Source organism: Phasianus colchicus, chromosome 25 (assembly GCF_987193195.1).
Source record: "Phasianus colchicus chromosome 25, bPhaCol1.hap1.1, whole genome shotgun sequence".
Classification (NCBI taxonomy): domain Eukaryota; kingdom Metazoa; phylum Chordata; class Aves; order Galliformes; family Phasianidae; genus Phasianus; species Phasianus colchicus.
Window position 1 is genome coordinate 1,855,842 of NC_143460.1, and position 23,532 is coordinate 1,879,373.

Consider the following 23,532-nt stretch of genomic DNA (forward strand, 5'->3'; position numbering starts at 1 on the left):
CTGGGAGGTTGTGGCCCTAATTTACATGTTGTGAGTAAGTGCTGGGAGGATGGAGATGAGTAAAATCTCTCCAGAAGCAATGGGCAAAGCAATTGCTTTTTTATTCGTAATTACAGAGCTACTTTTTTTTTTTTTTTTAAGAAAGACAAGAAAACCTTCCAGAACCAGGAATCACCACCTAAAACAGAAGACACATAGGAGAAGCTGCAGTATATGGGAATGGTGATTTATTGTGGGTTAGTATTGTTTGGTGGAGTGTCATGTGTCTAAACCAAAGCCAGAAAGCCAAGGCGAAAACAAGAAAAACATTTGCAGCATGACCCTGAGAAAAAGCAAACACAGGGCTTTTTGGACTGCCTGCCAGCTGGAAAGAGCCTTGAAACGGTGAGCAAAGAGACTGCCTCCTGTTCAATTCCTACAGTGCTCAAGGAAAAAAAAAGTAATAGGGAGACATGGAGTAAAATCAGAAGCGCATGGGAGAGAAGCATCACTGATTGCTGCTCACACAGCAACCCAGAGCCGCCCTGTTGTAAGACTTGCACATTTACAACTCTGGATTTCGGACCAGCAGTCATTATTCAGCCTGAGGCATTTTCTACTTAGGAGTGTCAGGGCTATATTTAAACAGACAGCTCAGTCCAGTGCTGCAGGAAGGGTGCGTGCCACATTAGCCAATAAATAGAGACAAATGCTCCGTTTTACATCACTGACCGCCTGTTGCTGATACACCACACCAGATTTACATAACTTGCAGAAGGGCCGTGCCAGGAGCCTCCTGTTCACTCAACCAGCTAACACTACAGCCTAGAGTTCAGTTTTCACTTTGATTTCTTCCTGCATTACAGCAATCCAATGTAAAAGGTATTGTAAGAAGGATAACAGACAGCAATACAGCTCTTTCTCTTCCTAATCCACTCAGACATACCATATTGCATGCTACAGTGCTGGAATCAGTAGAAATGACATTTTCTTGACATTAAGAAAGAGAAAATAAAAGTTCCAAGGGGAAGCTTGCTGCTGTAATCCATTGTAAGGCAGCCTGCACAGTGTTTTGTTTGCTTGGCTGTAAATATGCTTCAAAGGTAGTGGGCTATTTGTGCACATAGGCTCTCTGCCAACTTTCTTCCCCTCCCTGTGTCATATTTCATTGCTTGCTTTGCCATTGGGAAACAACCCCAGTCCTCTGCAGCATATAGTTAGCCTTTTAACTCAAGAGTACATGCTAAGAAACAGATCTGCCACCCTTCTGTGATCACACATCACAAAGCCACCTCCCCTCTCCCACTATTTCGATCAGCACGCAGCAGGTTTGGTTTGGGGGTGAACATTTGGGTGCGTTCCAATACACAATGGCCTTTCTACTGGAGAACTAAAAGGAAGCTTCCAGAAACCAAAGAGAAATCGAAAGTAGCAAGAGCCAAAGTCAGGATGACAAAGCAAATCTGACTGAAGTTCAAGTTCTTCAGCACAGGCAGCACGAAGAGATGCCACGGAGCGGCTGCACGGCACCGCGCTGCTGCAGACACTCACAGTGCTCACATTTTAGTCATGCTCTCTGCTTACACAACCAGCAAAGAAAGCAACCTATCACTGCTGGCTTTGTTTCTGCTCTTTCTGAGCAAAAGTCAGGTATCAGTGTGAACGCAGTCCTTTGCTTGAGGGCCACGTCCAGAGGTCACAGCTGCAAAATGCTCAGCCTGATTACTCACCTGTTCTCCAGACTGAGTATCATTTGCAGGACTGAATGCTGCTGTCTTTCTACTGTAAGCACAGTATTTGTGGGCTTTACAAAGAAATGCTGCTAAGGAGACTTTGAGGTCACAGACACGAGTCCCTGTAGTTTGCCTATATATATTTGCAGTTATTATTAGGTCTTTACCCTCGTGCCCCAGATATAACTGCAGAGCACCAACTGCAGATCCTCCCAGGAGGGGGAACGAGGAGTTAAAACTAAAGAGGAAGGAGTTATCATTTGAAAGCTCCTGCTTACACATTAATGCCAGCCTGCTTTCACTCCCAGGTGTGACTTGCACCACACTTACCCCCTTTGCTCCCTGCCATGTGATATCAATTACTATCATAAACCAAACAACTTTGGAGCTGTAAGATGAGCATGCCCAGCCCAGCCCATGCGATTTACATGACTGATCTATCCTAATTACAGGGATATAGGCCATATTTCTGTCTCTTTCTCAGCACAGCCCTCCAGTTGTCATGCTCTCCCAGGTGAAGCAATTGGGCCCTTCCAGGAGGGCAGCAGGGCTCTGCCATGCTCACAGAGCAGGTCTGGCAGGGTTTAACCTCAGCCTCCTGCAATGAGAAATCACACAGCAACAACGCGAGCCTTCTTACCACCAAAGCAGAGCTCTGTTTCAGTCCTGAGAGGGGGGAGAAGGCAGCAAATTGTAGCTTCATATCATCAACCAAACCCACTCCAGCTCCGGGTACCCTGCTCCTTCCTCTGCAAAGGCATCACATGTCTCAGGTAGCAAATGTGCTCCCAGCGAAGTGCTACCGACACAACGGGAGAAAGTGTTCCTTTTCAAGCCCATTTTCTGCTCTGCCGTTTGGTTTCAGGCCTCGCGAGCTAAATTACAATAGAAGTTAAAACCTTCCCTGCTAATAGCTCTGGAGATGTCCCTTAACAACTCTTAAGTGTTTGCGAAGAGGCGGTTTATCTCGAGCCATTCTCTCCCTTCCCATGTTTCTTCCAGACAGCCTTTTGTTATGTTAAACCAATATATTTAGACAGTAATTACTCCCAATTAACTAGGTCACCGCGCAGAATTCAAAAATAAAAGGAACTCTTCTAAATCAATTCAAAAACCAGAGCACTCTTCGTACAACCGAATGGTTGTGCAAGGGAAGAGCAATATACGGGTAATTGGAAATGATTTTTTTTCTTGCTTTTAATTGAATCCGATTCCTCATTACGAGAAGGAAGAAAGCGTGGCACCGAGACTCGCTCACATCGGCCTCGAGCAAAGCAGAGCAGACGCAGGGAACTGTATTTGGGTTTGGGTTTCAACCCAGCAGCTTAGGGATCTGAGCTATGGGAAAGCATCCCTATAACACGCAGGCTGATGCTCTGAAGTAGTTGTTGACACAAGAATTACACTCCGAAGTAACAGTTACAGTAGCAAGCAATGGCTTGATAGTTAAAATTTTAACTGTATTATAGGAATCTAGAAGTTTTCTTTTAAAGTCTTTGATGAACCCAAGTCAGATTAAGACAGCCTCATGCCCTCAAACACCACATGCAGATTTTGCTCCTATGGGCTCCTGGTGCCCTTTGCCAGTCATAGAAAGTGAACGTTCTTCCAGCACTGATTCTCCTGAGCTGTCAGGAAAAAAACAAAGGTTACCTTTCCAGTGCAATAGCAATTTAGCCTTCAACTTGAAATCTCACGCTGCATGCAGCTCTTATATCATACACAGACAACTTGAGGACATTTATTAAGTCGAGTAGAAAGAACTTCGACAAATGGATTCGGTTGCAGATGGCTGCAATGAAGTGAACACCAGGTTACATTTCTCTCCCTCTGAGCAGCTCCCAATTCAAAGCCAGGCAGCTGCATGGCCTCAGCACTCACATGTGGCAGAATATCTGCCATGCCCAAAGCAGCTCAGGGGTTATCTCCCAGAAAGACGTGACACAAAGGCTGAATGACATAAGAGCACAATGACATCTCAGTAACATATGGCTCTGTGTAGGAGGCTTTGTACTTTCCATAACTGAATTGTCAAACTTTACACTCTTGCTCTCATTGCCTAAATGCCCAACGAGGCATCTGTGGTTAAAAACCAAACATGCAAGAGAAGTGATGCAACAGATAGATCATTTCTTCCTCCTCAATAATGGATCTTCTTTACACAGTACAGGTGGAAGAGACTGAAAACATACATGGAACACATCCCAGTGAGGCAATCCTCAGGCCGCTCCTTTTGCCTCTTCGTATCTTCTTTGGAACTGGATTGACCAAAAGATCTTCTGCAGTAGGAAGCACCTTGAAGCATTAGAGAAAGCTGAAGGGGAGATAGAATCATCACACCACAGGAAAGGCACTTTTACCTGCACTTGGCTTCAAAGGTTTTCAATAGAGATGACACATGGCAATTAAGGGGGAAAAAGTCCCATGACATTTTGAAGGTCTGGAAATGATTAGCTTTCAATGAACACCACTTCTGAAAGCCAAATTTGTATATCCATTATCTTCAGTCTTGATCTCTCCTACACTAAACCATGAGGCTGAGAAACTAAGATGTTAGATTACCCAAAAGGAGGGTGGCTGAAAGCTTTGAACTGAAATTACACGGCTTTAGAGGGGAGAAAAAGCCAGCTAATTCAGAGCTCATGTATTTTCCTTATACGAAGCCACAGAAAAACATTTCACTGTTTCAGCTGAAAACAGCCAGTTCCAAAATACAAGTGGGATGTTCCAGGAAGTCCACAGAAACCTGTTGTGATCAGCAGCTACGCTGCACTGTGCAGAGATAGCAAGAGGAGAAACCAAGAGGCCACAGCAAAGGCACACCCTTCTCAGGGCTCTCCAACCCACCAGCAGTCACTTCCCCTTATCAGGCTTTTAGATACAAACACAACAACCCGGCCCTTATCACAGCCCCCACTCCCAGCTGAGCGCTGCACCTTGCCTGACAGCAGCAAGGAGTCTGGGTGACAGAATCAATGCTAGGTGCTGTTTTAAGCCCCCATCCCCAGCAGCTGAACCCCCAAAAGCAGGCAGCCGGGAGCTTTCAGTCTGGGTGAAACATTTTGGGAATGTCCCTGCAGAAGCTGCTCTGCTTGCTCTTCCCAAAGAAAAGTCAGCACCAGCACATAGGAGATCCTGTAACTGCTAATTCCTCAGCATAAACTATGTCAATCTATAATTGTCTGCACGAAAGTAAAGGGGGATTAAGCTACAGAAACTGCCTGAGAACAAGTTCAGGCATGTAAAGCAGTCCAGCTGGCCGAATGTTATATTGCTCCCAACTCCTTCTGCTACCCTTGTCTGATTACAGTTCCGTCCCACATGCACCCCATTTTCAAAGTCCTGTCTCTAGGTGCACAGCACAACTCCACTGCAGTACATTCTGCGGTTAAACACTATATTTGAAGCATTTTTGCTCAAAATACTCAGGTCAAATGTTTGAACTGTTCTGGAGAAGAGTTGTTAGGTCTGTTTCTGTGCTGTCTTCTGTGCCTGTAAGGACAGCAGAGCCCATCTGTTGCTTCAGAGTAAGAACACCACAGGGTTTAAACCTCCATCCTTCCTCCTCTTTAACACTGAACTTCATCAGAAACCAAATGATCTTTTAAACCAGGTGCATCACACTTCTCACTGCATTCCCTTCAGCTGGCCACCACCTGCAAGCATTGATCAGACCAGTGGATTAAAACTTCAAACACCTGCTAAGTACTGAGGTACATCAGGAACAGAAGACCTTGTTTTCCTCCTCAATCACCTGATATAGGAAGGAGAGAAGCAGAGCTCTATGACTTCCCCCCATCACCTCCCAACAGGTGCCCAGAGCAGCACTAACCCAAATTAGTGCCCAGGACTGGAGACCCTCTCTTCCAGACCAAACACACAAGAGCCATGCTGTAATCAATACGAGTGGCCTTTGAAACAGCCAGATGATCAAAGGTTTGTTGGTGCAGGGGCAGATGCAGTGAAGGATACACATTCCGCTTCATGTCCTGATAGTGCTGACCAGCTTCAGGGCAGTCTGGCTTCACACATCCTTACAATTGCTTCCTACACAATCTTGGAAACATAATTATTTGGAGGCTCAAATAAGATATGACTGCATATTGTACCAGTAAGCACACAAAAAAAATTGGCTACATTAAGCTGGGAGGAGCTGAAGAGCTTTGGACAGCACCTGGTGACCTGCTTGTACCTGAGCTGGAGCTTTGCAAACCCAAGCTCTTCTTGCCACATGCCTGGAGATCTCAGCAAAGCAGTCAAATCTGTTGACAACCTGAATGCAGGTGTTCATCAAATAAAAAAGCACAGCCTGGATATCAAGAGCAGGGGTCCTATGGGGCTACTCATTCTAGGAAATGCATCGTGTGCAAATAGCTTCTGATGATTGATTGTTTATATGACACCTAAATGTACGTGGAGGATCTGAACAACACTCCAGCACTCCATCTCAGATGTTCACACATGCTTCCATCCACAGATCTGAGGTTTCCTGAGGGAAAGATTCTAACATCTTTACTAGAAAGCAGAAGCACCTGAAGTCAGACCAAAAGCAATTACAAATCCATCGCTAGCTCAAACATGCCTTGAGACTTGCAGTCAAGCACACCCACTTCTGAGCAATACAGGTGGTTCATTCAACACCGAGCATCCAAACAGCCAACCCAGGGGGATAAAAACAACAATTTAAGGCAATTTTAATTTTGTTAGAAGTCAATATTCAACCTCTTCTCTGCAATCAACAGAACACAGATCAGAGCTCTGTATCATCAACCAAACCACAGAAATATGACAGCAGATGAAACCAGCCTACAGCTGCAAGTTCTTCTCAGAACAAAGACAAGAAAGAGGGGACCTCTAGAAGAGAACTACCTTAAAGAAGGCCCTATAGAGACTTTGCCACCAGAAGCCAGATCAAAAAAAGATGAGGATTTGCAGCAACAATAGAATGTTGGACATTTTTGGTTATTTTTTTTTTTTAAACATAATGAAAATCATCAGTATCTGGCACTCCACCATTAAATGCAGCATCATACCTAGCAGACTAATAGAACTCAGCTTTCTCAACAAAAATGGAAGCATAAACAAACATTGCTTGTAAATCATTGGAATATGCACACAAAAATAAACCTTCCAAATTAGGAATCCCTTCGCAGCCAACTGTGCTGCACAAAGGATGCTCAATCCAGCACCACCAGATACTTCAAATCAAATTAATTCACTTTCCCAGGGAATTGAAGAAGCTCCAAGTTTTACTCAGCAACCTCTCACCCTCTAATTTGCTATAGCAGCCAACAAATGAAATTCTCTCTTCCTTTTCACAATACAGTTCCCATACCAGCTTGGGAAGAATCCAATGTCTTTTAAGAAATGGGTCTTTACTGAGTATTGACAATTAAAAAACCAACTATACACATGTGCTGTGCAAAGCCTCCTCTGCTCTTATACTCACACCAATCCTTAGTGCTGATGACCAGCCGGGGCTAGGCTGCCATTTAAGAACACTTCCAAACACCCTGGTCCCACCTACCCAGAGACCTAGCACTGCTCCTGCACTAAAAGCCTTGAGCAGGTTTTCCAGTGCAGGTTCATTCCGTGCTGACTGACAGAAAACAAGCCTAAATTTTAAGAAAATAACTTCCCAAAAGGAGTTTCTGATGTAGAAAGAGTGAGACACGCCGAGCTGTGCAGGCTCAGACATGCTCCCAGCCACAGTGCAGGGAGCTGCAGTCAGCACCTACAGCTTCACCTCAGCACACATAGAATGGCCTGGGTTGAAAAGGATCACAATAAGCATCTGGTTTCAACCCCCTGCTATGTGCAGGGTCACCAACCAGCAGACCAGGCTGCCCAGAGCCACATCCAGCCTGGCCTTGAATGCCTGCAGGGATGGGGCATCCACAACCTCCTTGGGCAACCTGTGGCACATCACTGCTGGGATCCCACTGAGCCCCAGCAGTCTGCCTGCAGGGGGATGGTGTGGGCTGTTCCAGGCAGGGTGGGTTTTCATCCCAGATGCAATGGCAGCAGAACACCCTCAACGTCTGTTCTCCACCTGAAGAAGGAATACTTCGGTGCCAAAGCATCTGTTGGAAAAGTTCACTTTTAGTTTTACACCAAAAGCCAAAGTTCAACTTTTCACCCAAACTCCAGGACTTTGAACAGTAAATAATGACAACAGGGAGCCTGTGCTTGCTGCTCTATTAGAAGCAGGACCTGTGAGAGGGCATCAGCAGAAAGACAAGTAGTCAGAGCAGCCCACAATCAGAATTCAGGGTGTAATTCCAAAGAGGCGCAGCTCTAGGAAAGTGTTTAATAAACAACAGGGAAAAAGACAACTCAAAGCATTTAACCTGTCTTTCTTGAAGATCAAAGAGCAGACTCAGAAACTACAGATGCATGTGCTCACCTGGAGCATTTCTGCAGCACCGACAATAAAATCAGCTGGCAGTTTCTTTGCACTGTCCTGAGTCTGAAAAATACTTGGGGAACACATTGAGTGACTCCAGGTGAGCTGCAGAGGTGGGCACATTTTTAAAGGCTCCTCTGTGTTTCTTCACCATCACCAAACCACTCTTTTGCCCGAGTGATCTGAGAAAAGCAATGTTGAGATAACTCACCCCTCCCAGCAGAACTGCTGATTTGTTTTAAGTGTTAAATGCAATTCCTAATGAATACACTGGAAATATTATTTCAAAACACATTACAGCTCAGATTACACACAGCACCATCTCAAAGGCCTACAACAAGGAAGTAGCTTCAGGCCTGCTGACTGCATCATTATCAAAGAGGAGGATGCCACATTTATGAAAAAGGTTTGGTTTTTTTCTCCCCACAATTAGCCTCTATGAACATATCTAATAAGGAGAGCTCAGTCACCAAACAAGTGCCCTTAGCCCTGCTGTGACCTCCTCACCATTTCCTGCACACCAGCATTAATTCTGACACAGAGAACGAGGAAATATCACTGAAGTGCTGCAGCTTTAGCAAAAAAAAAGTGATTTGATGGTCTCATTGAGAGGAATTATTTGCAGGACAGAATGATTATAAAAGATTCAGATCCTAGTTCTACACCAAGAAATCTCCTGTTGTGCCACTGCCTAACATCACCTTGGTTAGAGTGGATTACAGCACCGACTTCCATGTAGTCCTTCAATGTAATAAAGGAAAGGTGCATCCAGAGAAGGGAAACATGGCTTGGTTGAAGCTTTTTACAGCAAAAGAGAACAGGATTGGCATATTCAGGCCGACACTGCAGTGAGGTGGGAGCTGGGAATGGGACAGGAGCTGTACAGTAGCCATAGCTCAGGGAAGCAGCACCCTGGCACAGACACCCGAGGAGAACCAGCAGCACCTGTCAGCATGGCTGGCCAGAGCCTGGGCTGCTGAAAGGCTACACCTCACAGGCTGCAAGCCCACTGCAAGAGCCATCACCATGCAGCACCAGCTAATCCTCCCATACCGCTGTATACCTTACACCAAGTTAAAAGATTTCCTTTTTTTACACATGCACACCCCCATCCAACAGGGCTAATTAACTAATCCTAATTTAAAAAAAAAAAAAATTATGCTTTCAAATTTTTGCTGCTGGAGTCGTGAAATCCAAGTCATTTTGATCACTGAAGACCATCCCTGGAGGTGCTCAAGAAGTGTTGAGATGTGGGGCTGAGGGATGTGGTTCAGTGGTTGGTTGGACAAAGTGATCTTGGAGGCCTTTTCTAACCCTGGTGATCCCATGATTCTTCAACTGTAACTCAAATACGTAATGTTTAACAAAAGGGCTCAAGGGGTTGTATGTAAGCTACTGTTACTTCACTCCTACAAAAGAAAGGAGCACTCCAGCACAAACCAAGAACACCATGGTTATACATAGTAACCCCACTTTCCAGCTTCTGCTGTTCCTCTCCCCAGGAACATCACAGAACAGCAAAAAGCAACAAAAAACCCACACCACAACAGCAGCGTCTCAGTGTCACATGTAACACAGGTAGCGTTATTCATATTATCAAGACCACATGAATGAGGCAGGAAAGCATTTCCTGCCCTGCACCACTTCTGCAAAGCAAACTCCTGAACACCTCTAGAGAAGAGGCCTTATTTTACATCACATCAGCTTGCAATGGTATTATTCGTTATTCCCTTACTCCCTCTGCAGATGCAGATTTGCAATATTTACTATAAGGCTGTAGGAAAAGAGAAAGAAGCGAAAAGAAAAAGTTGACTGCTTTGCCATATTATTGTTTATTAGTTCAGCAACTCCACACAAGTTTCATTTTGTTCCCAACTGTTGCTATCCAGACTTTCAACTCCAACTCCCAGTTTCAAACTGGAAGTTTCTGGAGTTCATTTCATGCCGTTAATGGGTAAAACGGGCAAAGCAGAGTTCGCCTCAGTGTCTGCTGTTAATGATTTCTGAAACAAGGCGCTTCACCTCCCTGCATCCTTTGCAGGGACGGGATGTAAACAAGAAGAAGGGCACTAACCCAAACGCGAGCCAGCTCACCGGGACTGCTAGCAGAGGTGGGTTTGAAGGTGCAAGCAGCAATAACGAGGAAACCCCACATCGCAGACAGCAGCAACCCCACCGCGCTGTGACAACCGCCGGGTTTCCCCGCACCACTCTCACTCCTTTGCTTTCCGTTTCTCACATTTTCTCCCCAGCTGCAGCCTCCCCCATTACCTGCACTTCTGCTTTCCACAAAGAGCCTTCACAAAGCCAGAATAAAAACAAAAAAAAGCAGCGAGGAAAAGGCTCGGCTGGCCCCATGTGCGAGCAGAGAGACCAGGGGAGCTCCACAACCCCTCCGCTCAGCCTTCTTTCCTCTTTAACGACGCGGCCCCACGCCGCCTCGCCCAGAAACGCCCCTTTAAGGCCCCCCCGGCCCCAAATCCCCCCCCATTAATCTCTATCAACAGCCCTTCTCCCCCCTCGCCGGCAGCAGCCCGGCCCGCCGCCTTCCCACAGCGGGGCCTGCAGCCCGCAGGCCTCACCCTGCCCCCCTCGACCCGGGGCCGAGGCCTCCCCAGGCCGTTGACCCCCAGCCCCCGGCCCCTCACCAGTTGGTCATATCGAGGAAGAAAGCGCAGCCGGCCGGGCTGAGCTGGAAGCCGAGGAGCCTCTGGAACTCGCCGATCAGCACGTCCTTGTCGGTAGTACCCAAACAGCTGAACTTCTGCATCAGCTCCGCGTCCAAATCCACGTCCATACCCTCCATGGCGAAGCGGGCCCCGCCGCCCCGGGGTCGCCCCGCTGCCGCCGCCGCCGCCGCCTCAGCGCCGCATGGGGGCGAGGGGGGAGCGCGGGCACGGCGGGGGGCGGGGGGGAGGGGAGGGGGCGCGGGCGACGCCAGGCGCTAACGGCACCGCGCATGCGCCGCTCCGCCCCGGCGCACGCGCTTGTGACGTCACCACGCCAGCGCTTCCCCGCGTTCTGTACGGAACTGGGCTGTTGCGGAAGGAGAACCGCAAGGGCGAGCGGGGAGCGGATGCAAATGAGAACGTGGCGTACGCCTGGCGTGACGCGAGGGCGCAGCGCGGGCCAATGAGAGCGGTGGAAGGGAAAGCGATTTGCATAACCCCCCAGCCGCGCGTTCCCATATATGGAGGCGGCGCGGGAGGTGAGCCGCGTGTTTATGTATGCAAATCAGTCACGTGCGGACGGGCTGTGTGACGTCACCGGGCTCCGTGGGGCGGCGCAAGGGCTGCTGGGACGGCGGGGCGGCTCTGCCCCTTCGGGCCTGGAATTTTCCTCCAAGTGGTGTTTTTTGCCTGAATTCCCTTCAAAATGTCGCTTTTTGCTAAAGTTTCCCGTTCTATAGTGGCAGTACCGCGCACTGAGCCCTGACATCAGCGCCACAAGTTGCGTCTCATGTGGGAAACCTGAGTGATGTCTCTGACACAGGCCCTGACCACCCCTCAGCGCTGATGGAGCACAGGGCAGCCCCTTATGCCTCCATTTCTGGGCTTTAACATAAGCATGTTATGCTACAAAAGGCGTTCTCCTAAACGCAGGCCCAGCTCAGGGCTTTGCAGTGCTGTGCAGGGCGGTTTCGCTCTGTCAGTGCCACCCTCGTGTTTGGGTGCATGGGTGCAAATGAGTAGCGGCTGTACAGGGAGGTGGGGGTCAGTGTGGGGACTGCACAGAAAGACAAACAGTGGGATTCCAAACAAAATAAATAGAGCATATCGTCTTGCGGTGCTCGTTCTTTGCTGTAGGACTTTAATAAGTAGTGCTGCCCCTGTCCCTGCAGCCCCAGCCAGCAGGGTGGTGCTGTCAATGCCCATGTTGTATGCTGGATCTTGTGATCTGTGATGCTGGTACAGACTGTGGTGGCAGGGCTGTGTCCATGTGGCCGTGCCAAGCGCCTGCCTGCCTCCATGGTGTCTGGAAAGCCCCGGGTTCAACCACAGGATCGTAGAATGGCTCTGTGATTGAAGGCTCTGTGGTGGCTTTGTGGAAAAAGGGGCCTTAAATCATAGATGGCTCTGTGATAGAAAGGAGTTTAAATACCATTCAGCCCCAACTCCTCTGCCATGGTCTGAGTGCTCTGCACCAGGTCGGGATGTCCAGAACTCCATCCAGCCTGGTCTTGAGCAACCCCAGGGATGGGGCACTCACAGCTTCTCTAGGCACAGTGCCAGGATCGCACCACTGCCTGCGAACCTCACCCGTGGCACTGGCACGGCTCCCCAGGGCTGTGGGCACAGCCCCAATTTGCCAAAGCTCAAGGGGCATTGGGACTCTGCTCTCAGCCATAGAGTTTGGGTTTGGGTGTTGCTGCGTGGACATGGGGTTGGACCCTGCGGGTCCCTCCCAGCTCGGGTCACTTCACGATCCTGTGGTTTAGTGATACAAGCACAGATGTGGATACGGGCAGAGCCGGGGAGCCCGCTGCTCCAAGAGCCGAGAGAACGCGAAGGCAGCGCGCTGTTTTGTTTGTCCCTCTCGCGCCACCGTCGAGAGCGCGCCGAGCATCCTGTGGGCCCGCCGGGGTCACGTGGCGGAAGGAGCTGCCGTGTCGCCGTCTGATTGCGTCACTTCCTGGCGGCGGCGCGCGGGGAGCACCATGCCCAAGTGAGCGCGACCCCGGGCAGGAAGGCCTCGGGAGGGGCTGTGGGCTTCTGGAGTCTGTTAGGGCTCGAGGCCACCTGGTTCGGTAGTGGGAGGGCTCCGGGCTCGCGTTGGTTTCGTTCTCTGGCAGTCGTGGGAAGATGGAGGGTGGGTCCCGGTGGTGCGGAGTGCTGAGGGCCGCTGTGCTGCGGTTGTGGAGGGCTGTGCTGTAACAGCCACGGCGTGAGGTGCTGGCCTGAGTCGCTAATGGGTCCTTTTCCCCCTCCCAGGTTTTACTGTGACTATTGTGACACGTACCTCACCCATGATTCGGTGAGTACAGAGCCTTCAGCTTTGGTTCTGACTGCACCAAAGTGAAACTTGCACGGAGTAAAAACAAATTACTTGAAATGCTAAGATGTTCTGCTTGTTTGCCATAGCAAAAAGAAAGAAAGAGGAGGAATGGGTGCGTCAGAAGTACTCAACAACTCTTATATTAGTGGGAAGCAGCTGGCTCAGCATTAGCATGGCTTTGTGCTTAAACTTGAGTCTCAGTCTTAGTAGGTGTTGTGCAGCACCTTTCCTCTCCCTGCACACGAAAACCAATCTGTTCTGTGCTTGCAAAGGAGGATAACTGTATCAAAGTTTCTATAAATTGTGGTGTTACGTGATGGTTTGTGAGCTTTAGGTTTATGTGATCTTTCTCAGCCCTCCGTGAGAAAAACTCACTGCAGTGGCCGAAAGCACAAAGAGAATGTGAAAGACTACTATCAGAAATGGATGGAGGAACAAGCTCAGAGCCTGATTGATAAAACAAGTAAGACGAATCCTTTTGTGATCTTTGTGTGCTTTGCTTTTGCTTCTGTCTTTTAGTGCTTTCCTTCCTTTTTTTCTGTGCTGATTCAACATAACTTCCCTGGTTATTCTGTGAAACACAAATGAGAATGTGACTTAGAATCTGAACTCATCCCAGCGTGATCTTCACATGACAGACAGAGCCCTGTGTGATGGGCCCTGCAGCAGTTTTAGCAGTGCTGAGGTGGTTGTAGTTACACCCACCTTTAGCTCATAATGTCATACGAGGTGGCATAGCACAAAGCTATGCCTGTGGGCAGGGATTTAGATAGAAAGTTCTCTCAGGCTGCTGAGTTGTAAACTAACACCCTTAGGGTTAAGGGGCAGTTTTTTGATAGTAAGTGTTCTTGGTTTTTTTTGTTTTCCTCCCTTACTATTGTAGGCTTGAATAAAGTTTTCTTTGTCAGTGTTGGGGATTCTTTTCCTCTAAGCTATCTCCCTAATACAAGTTCTCTTCAGTCTGAATGGGATAAGTAGCAGTGCCAAATTAACCTTATGGCAACTTTCTTCTTTAGATGCTTCCAGCTGTCACATCTTTTGCCTTCTTTTTGATCAGTTCCAGTCTCCTGAATTTCTTCTTTTCCCTTTCACACGAGATATTTTCTATGCTTTTTGTCACCTGCCTTTTTTCAAGATAACATGGATTAATCTAATGATCCTAGGTGAAAAGTTACAGCTGCAAATCATGTGACATATTTTCTCTGCTATCTACTACAGCTAGGTGTGTGAAATTCATCACGGAGCTCTCTAGTCTCAGCTGGAGTAATTACTGTAATAACTGTCTTCGAGAATATCAGGTGCTTCCATCTTGACAAGCAGTGTAAACCAGGGATTTGTTCCAGAGTAAGAACAAATGAGTGTGCAACACGACGTTAAGTATATTCTGAATGCTCGCCGTGAGAAGGAACGTTGAGGCAGGAGCTTCCTCTGCTTAGTAACTGTGTTTTCTTCTGGGATTCTTTCTCTTTTTTTTTCTTTTTTTTTTCCCCCCCAATGTAGCGGCTGCATTTCAGCAAGGGAAAATTCCACCGACACCATTCTCAGCACCACCTCCTGGAGGAGCCATGATCCCACCACCTCCCAGCATCCGTAAGTCTGTACTTTTGGGCTGTAATGCCAGATCTCTTTAGCAGTGTTCTATGTTTCCTGGACTTGTAAAGAAAAGTCCTCTTAGCTTGGAATAAAGCACGGAAGCTCTGAGCTTCTGAATATCGAAATGTAAGAGAATGCACTGCAAGATCTTCAGGTTGTTTTGCCTTAGTAATTCTCAGCACACTAAGAGAATCGTGTGCTCCCTCATTACTTGATAGCTGTTGTGTAGATAACCTCATGAAAACTTCCAGCACAGTGGGGTTTTTTGTATAATCATGTAAGATTGATAACCTTGTTTTGCACTGTGACTAGCAAACTGTTGAGATCCTTTTATGTACAGAGTCTAGCTGTGGCAGTTACTTGCATTAAATATGCAAAGTTGGAAATAATAGCTAGGCTATTCTTTGCTTCTCTATTTGGCACCTGAAGTCATAGCTGAAACTGAAAACGAAGGCAGGCAGTTGTAAAACAATTAAAGTTATCTTAATTACTAAAATTTCCTGTGAAGGTTAATAACTATTTGAAATTGCACATCGGTGATGAAAGCATGTAACTGATCTGTGTGTGTCCAGCTGGTCCCCCACGGCCTGGCATGATGCCGGCCCCTCACATGGGTGGACCACCAATGATGCCAATGATGGGCCCACCCCCGCCAGGAATGATGCCAGTTGGACCTGGTAAGTGGGAAAATAATTCTCTGTGATTAGCAGTTGCCAGCCTGTTCTATTCTATCCTTTACTGCTTATTGAAAGCACTTACGAGTCCTGGCGTACTGCTGAAATTATTGCTTTGGTAAGTGGCAGTTCTTCTACCTCTAGTCTCATAGCACAGGCTTTAATTATTTAGCAGTTTTATGATTGCAGTGCTCTTATCTTTGCACAAGAGATGCTCTTCAGCAGTAGATGAAGTTTATTGTTTAAAATGTCCTAAAGTAGTGTGTTCCAGAGAAGCAATTTACCTCAAAAAGGTAAACTGAAATGTCTTATTCTGCTTATTGGCATTTGGAGAATTCTCAGGGGACGTTTACTGGAGCAAATCTAAGGAAATGCACACATGCACAGCAAAAGCAATGAAGTGTATTTGCAGTTATTGCATTTCTGGTAGATAATGTTCTTTAAGTGTTTCTTTGAAGCACAGAATGTGTGCGTGGTCTGTGACACTGGGCAGCATTGTGGCTGTTGGGCAATAAATGGAGGAACTGCACTGAAAGCACTGTCTCACTGCTTTCTGGTAAAGCACCTGATGTCCTTTGGCAATGCTGTTCCTCAGCTGTAAGAAGTACACCAGGTCTTATTCAAACACCCTTAATTGGAGGATTTTGCAGCACTTTATTCTAACTGAACTTTCCAATTCAGTGATGGAGCTGGCATTTCTTAGGAGTAGTTGAAATAACTTTTTCAGTAAATATTGTCGAAGCCAGACATGCAACTCAGAAATGTGATTCTTCCTCTACTAATTGCTAATATCCTTCAAGGAAATGTAATTCATCCCATCCGTGTTCTGGATCGAGATTTACACACTTATAAAATGAAAGCTCTCTGCAGTCTGGGGAGAAAACCTGCACGTTCTCTGCGGCTGCTGATCCTGAGAGCTTTCCTCTGATATCTTCTCTTTCCTCTCATAGCTCCAGGGATGAGGCCCCCAATGGGAGGACACATGCCAATGATGCCAGGGCCCCCAATGATGAGGCCACCCTCGAGACCCATGATGGTGCCAACCCGGCCAGGGATGACCCGTCCAGACAGATAAAGACGTGGAGTCCTCTGGTTCTTTTCATATTATGCTCTTCCATGTGCTAAAATGCTGTAGTCCTACATCCCAAGGATTTTATATGAAAACAGTGTGTAGATGAGATCTGCTCTTACTTCAGATTGCAGACTGTTTGACTTAGACACGCACTGGAGTGATGCTTTTGTAAACTGGTCTGGTTTTTGGTTTGTTTTCCCTGTTGAAATAAAACATTGAAGCTGGTTTATGTATGGAACACCTGAACCCTACTGTGATTCTTTGCTTGGCAGGATGTCACTCTTCGTTGCACCCTCCCCACTTGTACTGAACTTTGCTTTTTAAGGTTTCTTTTTTCCTTGAGTCTACTTCCACATCGTAGCCATAGAGAGAGGTATAACTATCTGCTTTCTTTAACTAGAAATTCTTGTTTCAAAACAAGCATGCATGGTTTTAATTTTAAAAAGCAATGCCAAAAAGGTCTGCAGTGATCTCCCTAACTGGGGAAACTAACATTAATCAATGTTAATTCCTAACAGTACAGGATGAGTTTAATAAAATCTTGATTCTTTATTGTGAGAAGCAAAGAGATGCTGTTAAAAGCTCACTTCTTACAGTAAGGTATTGCAAGTCGTTGCTTTGCCACTCACAAGTGTATTTTTAATTTGCTGCTGAGGCGTTTGTGTGGACATTAAATTATCAGAACTATGGAGTCAGGCAGTGGTAATGCCCACTTTTCTTCTTCAGAGAAGGAATGTGGGGTTGAAGACAATTACCAAAGCCCTTCTGTTTGTGGAAAGGGCTTTGTGTTTGTCATGTGCTTAATGCAAGCATACAGTTCTAACTGAATCAGAAGAATTTATTCTGTTTGCATAACCACCTGCTCTGTGCATATTGGTTGTCGTCCGTTTATATAGGTGGAATTTTCCAACTCATTCTTGACATATTTGTATCTAACATGAAAGAGTGGGAGTTAACTTGCAGGGAAGTGTTTGGTCAGCAGATCTGCAAGGACTCCTTTTCTGAGCTGAATCATTGATATGAGGTGGTATTTTAGGAAGGCATTTTTCATGCCTTCAAGTCTGTAAAGCACGTTGGGTGCCTGCATACTATCAGATTAAAATAACGTATGCAGCCAAGTACAAAGCACGTGGCTTCCTTGGTAAAGGACTGACTGATCAGTTTAATGCTCCAGTGCCTTATTTGAAGAACAACACAATCATTTATGAGGGATTTCTTTGTTCAGCACAGCCTTGGAAGCAAAGCACTCCCTTGTAGCACAATATGAAATCCCCCAGCATGTGAAATATAACTTGCTGTCATCCATCAAGGAGCAATGCAGCATAAATGAAGGAGCACAGAAACTGCTCCAACTAAGATGGTTTTTTAAAATTCCAGCAATTGTTTTATGCTGAACACTTTTAGGACTCAGCACTGCTTCTCAAAGGCTGGTTTTGGCTGTCCTGAGATAGCTCATACAGAATGAGGTGTGAATCTGCTCAGGGATTTTCCCTCCACCTCCAGCAGTGTGAGCAATGAGTGTGCTAATAAAGGCAGAGCCTTTGAGGTCCCTCTGAATGGCATCCTTTCCTTCCACCGTGTCAACCGCACCACTCAGCTTGGTGTCATCAGCAAACTTGCTGAGGGTGCACTCCATTCCTTTTCAATGTCATTGATAAAGATGTTAAAGAGCTCCGGTCCCAAGACCCCTGGGGGATGCCTCTCATTACCAGCCTCCACCTGGACATAGGCACCCTCTCTAAGCCTGCAGATGGCACCGAGCTGGGAGGAAGCACTGATGTGCCTGGGGGGAAGGAAGGCCCTGCAGAGAGATCTGGACAGAATGCACTGCTGGGCTGAGGCCAATGGGGTGCGAGTGCCACGTCCTGCACTTTGATGAGAGCAGCTCCACTGGGGCAGTGACTAAAAAGCTGTGCAGAGGAGAAGGGTTTGGAGGTGTCAGCTGACAGCCAGCTGAACATGAGCCTGCTGTGTGCCTGGGCGGCCAAGAACGTGATGGCAGCCTGGTTGTGTCAGCAGCCAGCAGGAGCAGGAGGTGACAAGCTGTCCTCAGTGCTGTGTGCTCAGAGCCTCTCCTTGCAACAAAGACCTCGGGATGCTGCAGACGGGCATGGAGCTATGAGGGCCCTGATGGGGAGCGGCTGAGGGAGCTGGGATGGCTGAGTCTGGAGAAGAGGAGCTCAGAGGGGACCTCATGTCCTGAAGGGAGGTGGTGGTGAGGTGGGGGTTGGCCTCTGCTCCCAGCTAACAGCAATGGGATGGGAGGTGATGGCCTCACACGGCACCAGGGTAGGGGCAGGCTGGTGTTAGGGATGGTGCTGCAGTGCCACGCGCTGCTGGGGGGCGGTGGGTCACCGTCCCTGTGTTGGAAATATCCAAATAATTTATCTGATAAAGCAGATTTTATTCATAATTGCAACGGCGAGCCACACAGAAAACAGTGTTACATCTTTTATTCCCTATTGGCAGCGCTTATCTCTTTCTCCCCTGGTTCCCCATTGGCTGAGTGCTTCAGGCTCACAATCTTCCCGACGCTCAGCTAAACACACGGATGCTGGCTAAACATCAATTTTTGCCAGCTAAGCATACATTGCTGGTCAGTTAACTTCTCACACTTGCTCACTCAACATTTGGTCATTGTTTCTGGACATCTGCTCGTCCTTGCATAGAGATAAGCTTGGAAGGAGGGCAGAAAGCAGCATCTCGATGCCTGCCTGGTGCATCCCAACCCACCCACAGAGCGAGGCAATCCAGCCTCGTGTGCAGGCCCTGCCTGCTTTGATGTCTGCTAAGTCTGGTTTTCTTTTGCTGATGGTCCCTTATCCAAACAGAACAGCCCTACAACATGCTTTCTAGCCCATAATACCATACCTGTACTATTTGGAACATTTAAAAACTATTGCATTTTGCAAGCAAGAATTAATGACATAATTCAGCAACTTATTTCTAAAGCATGTTACTGACACAGATGGTGTTTCTGCGTTTTCACACCAGCTATTTCTAAGGACGAGTTACAAAATACAAACACGCTGTGCTCTGCCTCTTCAGATCAATTCCCCCTCTTTAATACCTAACGCAGAAACCACATCCCATTCCCACACCTGGAAGAGATCGGGAAATGCGGGGATGTGGCCCTGAGGGACGCGGTCAGTGGCGCACGGTGAGTTGCTGGGGGGGGGGGGTGGCTGAAGATCTCAGCGCTGTTTCCACACCGTAACGACTCCGTGCTGTACGGGAGCGGCTCCAGAAGCGTTTTTTCCACCCGCGGTGCCGCCCCTTCGGACACAGAGCGGGGACGGGGCCGTGCGGGGCCGCCAGAGGGCGGACGGGAGCGGCGGGGCGGAGCGGAGCGGCGGAGGAGCGGCGATGGGGGACCGACGGCCGCAGCGCTGAACCCCCCCAACCCCTCCCAACCCCCCCAACCCTCCCCCCCCGCCGCGGCATGGCCGCCATCATCAAGAAACAGATCCTGAAGCACCTGTCCCGGTGAGGCATCCGCGGAGCGTCCCGTGGGGGTGGGATGTGTGTGCGGGGTGTGGGGGGTCCGTCCGCCCCGATGGCCGTGCTGTTTGTCCCGAGGGGGTTTTCGGCCGTCTCGGAGCTGCGTTCAGGGGCTGCTTGTGTCGGTGAGGTTGGAGGAGAGAGCTGAGCTCTCCGTGAGAATGGCGGCTTTTTATTTTGGCTCTGCGCTGACCTTGGCCGGTTTCTCTGCCTCAGTTTCCCCGCGGAGGTGCGGAGCGGCAGGGTTTGCACAGCGCTGTGTGCAGCTGCAGGACCGCTGGGGTCGGAAGGGATCTTTAAAAGCCGTCCGTTCCCACTCCCTGCACGCCCGCAGCTCCATCAGTGCTCACAGCCCCCTGGGGGTCTCTGGGGATGCGGCATCACCGCCTCTGCAGCCCGCGCGGTGGCTGCAAAACCTTCCTTATATCCAACCCCTCTTTGAGGCCCTTTCCCCTTCTGCTGTCACACAGACCCTGCTGTCCTCTGTCCCCTCCTTTCTCAGCTCTCAGCCCGTCCGTGCAGGGCAGTGTCCCATCCCCGGGATCACTTCTGTGTGCACTGTGAGCTGCTGGTGACGGAGTCCCTGTGTGCCTCTGGGCTCAGTGCTGGAGTGAGGATTAAAACTGGGAGTCCCCTCCCCGGAGCTGCACTCAGAGCCTTGGAGGAATCCCTGCAAACTTGAATTGAGCTCCACGAAGTGCCCGTCTGCATTGGTTTGGGCTGGGTGCTGCTCAGTGCTGTGTGCAGGAGGGCCTGCTGCTGGCTTTGCTGCCTGCACGCATTGAAATGAATTTCTGCTCAGCTGACATCACAGATCGTCAGGATTCTTGTGCTGTTCCATCTCAAAGCATGGCACTGATGGATCTGTGGTGGATCTGTGATGGATCTGTGGTGGATCAGCCTCCCAGCCTTCAGATTGCTAGCAAGAAGAGGTGGATGAGAGCAGCAGCTCCTACAGCCTGGAGCAGAGCTGAGCATTATTCCTCCGTGCTGCTTTGCCTGGAGTTAAAGCACGTATTTGTGGCTGCTTGGTCTGATCCCGCCTCATTCTCACTTAAATGTTGCAGGCACTTTGCAGCAATGTATTTTGAACTCTGATACTGTATTAAAAAGAGGATGTTTTTCCATCCCAGTTCTGTTTGCTGCAGGTACCTCTGCTTCACGCTCCCTTTGGGCTTTTCTTTCTGCTGTGCTCATTTGCCTGGAAGAATTTCACCGCTCAGTCGTTAACCTGCCTTTATTTCCAGCTTTCCATTTGCATATGAAGCAATTCCTTGTGTTATATCTTCATCTGAAGCGTGGAGCGCGCTTTTGTTCCTTCTATCTCTGCAGATTTGCAAGGAGGGGATCAGAGAGGCAGAGAGATGAGGGAAATATGAAGGAGCCCTTTCAGACCACTGTTCAGACGGAGTGAATCACAGAAGTGTTTGATGGGATTCCCGTGGCTGCTTGCAGGGATCTGTGAGGCTGAGTTTCCCCACTGGTGGCAGAGCGGCTGCGTGAGCTGGGATGTGGGGAAGGCAGGGATTTCTCTGTCATCACTGCTTCGCTTCTCTTGGCTGCTTTGTTTTCCTCCTTCCCCACCTTCGGAAGCTGCTGAATGAAGGGTTTGGGCTCCATGAGCATCCTGATGAAGGCTGGAGCTGAGCTGTCTGTCTGGTGCAGGGCAGCACAGCCATCCATCCTGCCATCCCCTGTCACCTGCTGCTCCACGCAGCTGCAGCACAGAGGAAGATGAGGCGTGGAAGAAGATGCAGAGCTGTGCAGCACCTTTGGGGATAAATGAAAGAAGTGTTAGGAGCAGAACTAAAGAAATATCCTAGAAGACAAAACAACTGAGTACCATCTACACGATGTAATACTTTGATGGGTGTAAATGTAGGTCAGATAGGAGCCAGGAGGAATGACACTTCTTTCACGTGATGCTCATAAACCAGAGTGCATCTCAGCACAGCACCTCCAGCTCACAGCGCTTTGGGCCATGGCAGGACTGCTTTGCCTCACCCCCTTCTGTTTGCAGCTGCATGTAACCTTTGCAGCACATAAAGCCCCTGCTGGCACATAAGCCTGCAGTGCATCCTTGGTTTCTTCTTCTAGATGAGTTTAGCAGTATGTGGGTGTTGCAGGCAGTGCCTTAGCCAGGGATGAATAAGGCTGCTGTGTGCTGTTATGAAATAACATGGGTCTGAGAATCTCAGAATCCCTTCCTGGCCTTAAAAATCCACTTCTTATTGTCCTTTTCAAGCAAGGGCTGCTTCTGCTCCACCTGCACTGCCTGCTTCTCTGGGAGGTCTCAGGTCTGTTTGTTTCTCATTTCTTGTCCTGAAGTGCTTTGCAGCATTTCTTGTCCTTTGTGTGCTCAAATGCTGAGCTGCAGCTGAGGCTTTGCAGTGACAACCAAAGCAGTGGATTTCCAGTGAGAACAACGTGTTGGAAACCCTCTGCTTTAGAAGGGCTGCTGCCACTATCCAGGGTGCAAAGAACCCTCTGAGTTTCTTCCGATTTCCTGACTTTGATTCTAAATTAACTGCCAGAAATGGAAAGAGCGTGGTGGGTAGGGGGAAAAGCAAGGAGGTCACATCTGGGAGTGGGCTGATGAGATCTGCAGGCCATAAAATGATTTGGGTGTCCCTGGGAGGGGTCCTCTGGAGGTCCCTTCTGCAATTGGAACTAATATTACAGTTCCAGCTGGAGCTGATTTCATGTTCTCCTTCAGAAATCAGGGAGATCTCTCCTGCAGAAGACCATAATTGCCCTAAAGTAGCTGGGAATTAAGTGAAAGCACAAAGCTGCCAGCGGGTAAAAACCCATGTTAAAACAGCCATTACTCTCCCATCTGCAGAGCATTCTGTTCCTGCTTTTCAGTGCGTTCTGTTCAGCCAGGTAATGGAATCACAGCATCACCTAAGCTGGAAAAGTCCTTCAACATCCTTAGGTCTCATCACCAAACTGTGTCCCTCAGTGCCCCATCCACACGTTTCCAAACACCCCCAGGGATGGAATGGCCACCACCTCCCTGGGCTGCCCCTTCCAACACTGGGCTGCCCTCTCTGTAGAGAAATTTTTCCTGATTCTGATCTAAACCTCTCCTGCTGCCACTTGAGACCTTTTCCTTGTGTCCTATCACTTGTCACCCGAGAAAGGAGATGGGTCACCTCGTTGCTGAGCCTCCTGCCTGGTGGCTGTGGGTTGCTGGGCTCTCCCCTCCTCCTCCTCCTCCCCACACTCGTGCATCTTTCTCATCTCTTCCCCAACTTCACTGCTCTTCATCTGAGCATCCTTCCTGAGCCCAATATTTGAGGTGAGGTCTCACCAGGTGCCTCTGCAGCCATTCTCCCCAATCCTGCACTGCTGCATGGGCTCTGTGTGACCCAGAGCCTTGCTGGATGCCATCTGAACTCAGCCTATCCATCCTCTGCAGAGCCCTCAGCCCTTTAAGGGAAGCTTTCTTATCTCACCTGTACCTTTTCAGGGCTTGTTGTTTCAATTTCAATGCTGAGGAACTCTGTATGCAAAGTCAAAAGCCTGAGGTATTGGAGTTACTTAATACAGCTGCTAATTCCTTGTTCAAACAGGGGT

The 23,532-nt window shown here is 48.4% G+C and overlaps 3 protein-coding genes across 7 annotated transcripts in view; 2 read left to right on the plus strand and 1 right to left on the minus strand.

Annotated features, from left to right (window-relative positions):
- ILRUN (inflammation and lipid regulator with UBA-like and NBR1-like domains) overlaps positions 1 to 11,036 on the minus strand; it is a 31,624-nt gene extending 20,588 nt beyond the window's left edge. The window contains exon 1 of the mRNA XM_031605749.2: positions 10,767 to 11,036. Coding sequence (XP_031461609.2) covers positions 10,767 to 10,924 — 158 coding nt within the window. The 5' untranslated portion in view covers positions 10,925 to 11,036. The remainder of the gene's footprint in view (positions 1 to 10,766) is intronic.
- Positions 11,037 to 12,675: 1,639 nt separating this feature from the next.
- On the plus strand, positions 12,676 to 16,698 carry SNRPC (small nuclear ribonucleoprotein polypeptide C). Its single transcript, XM_031605750.2, has 6 exons — positions 12,676 to 12,783; positions 13,050 to 13,092; positions 13,468 to 13,576; positions 14,614 to 14,703; positions 15,279 to 15,383; positions 16,331 to 16,698. Exons 1-6 carry the CDS (start codon positions 12,776 to 12,778, stop codon positions 16,453 to 16,455), a joined length of 480 nt encoding a protein of 159 aa, XP_031461610.1. The 5' UTR covers positions 12,676 to 12,775; the 3' UTR covers positions 16,456 to 16,698.
- Positions 16,699 to 19,851: 3,153 nt separating this feature from the next.
- The window catches only part of BLTP3A (bridge-like lipid transfer protein family member 3A), a 28,059-nt gene continuing 24,378 nt past the window's right edge, over positions 19,852 to 23,532 (plus strand). For all 5 annotated transcript variants that reach the window (XM_090124545.1, XM_031605738.2, XM_090124544.1 and 2 more), the window contains exon 1: positions 19,852 to 19,938. In XM_090124545.1, coding sequence (XP_089980671.1) covers positions 19,895 to 19,938 — 44 coding nt within the window. In that variant the 5' untranslated portion in view covers positions 19,852 to 19,894. The remainder of the gene's footprint in view (positions 19,939 to 23,532) is intronic.

Bases quoted from the DNA above. Each gene is read 5' to 3' on its own strand.
- SNRPC (XM_031605750.2), top strand. The intron at 13,093-13,467 runs GTGAGTACAGAG...GATCTTTCTCAG, and splicing joins CGTACCTCACCCATGATTCG to CCCTCCGTGAGAAAAACTCA. The intron at 13,577-14,613 runs GTAAGACGAATC...CCCCCAATGTAG, and splicing joins GAGCCTGATTGATAAAACAA to CGGCTGCATTTCAGCAAGGG.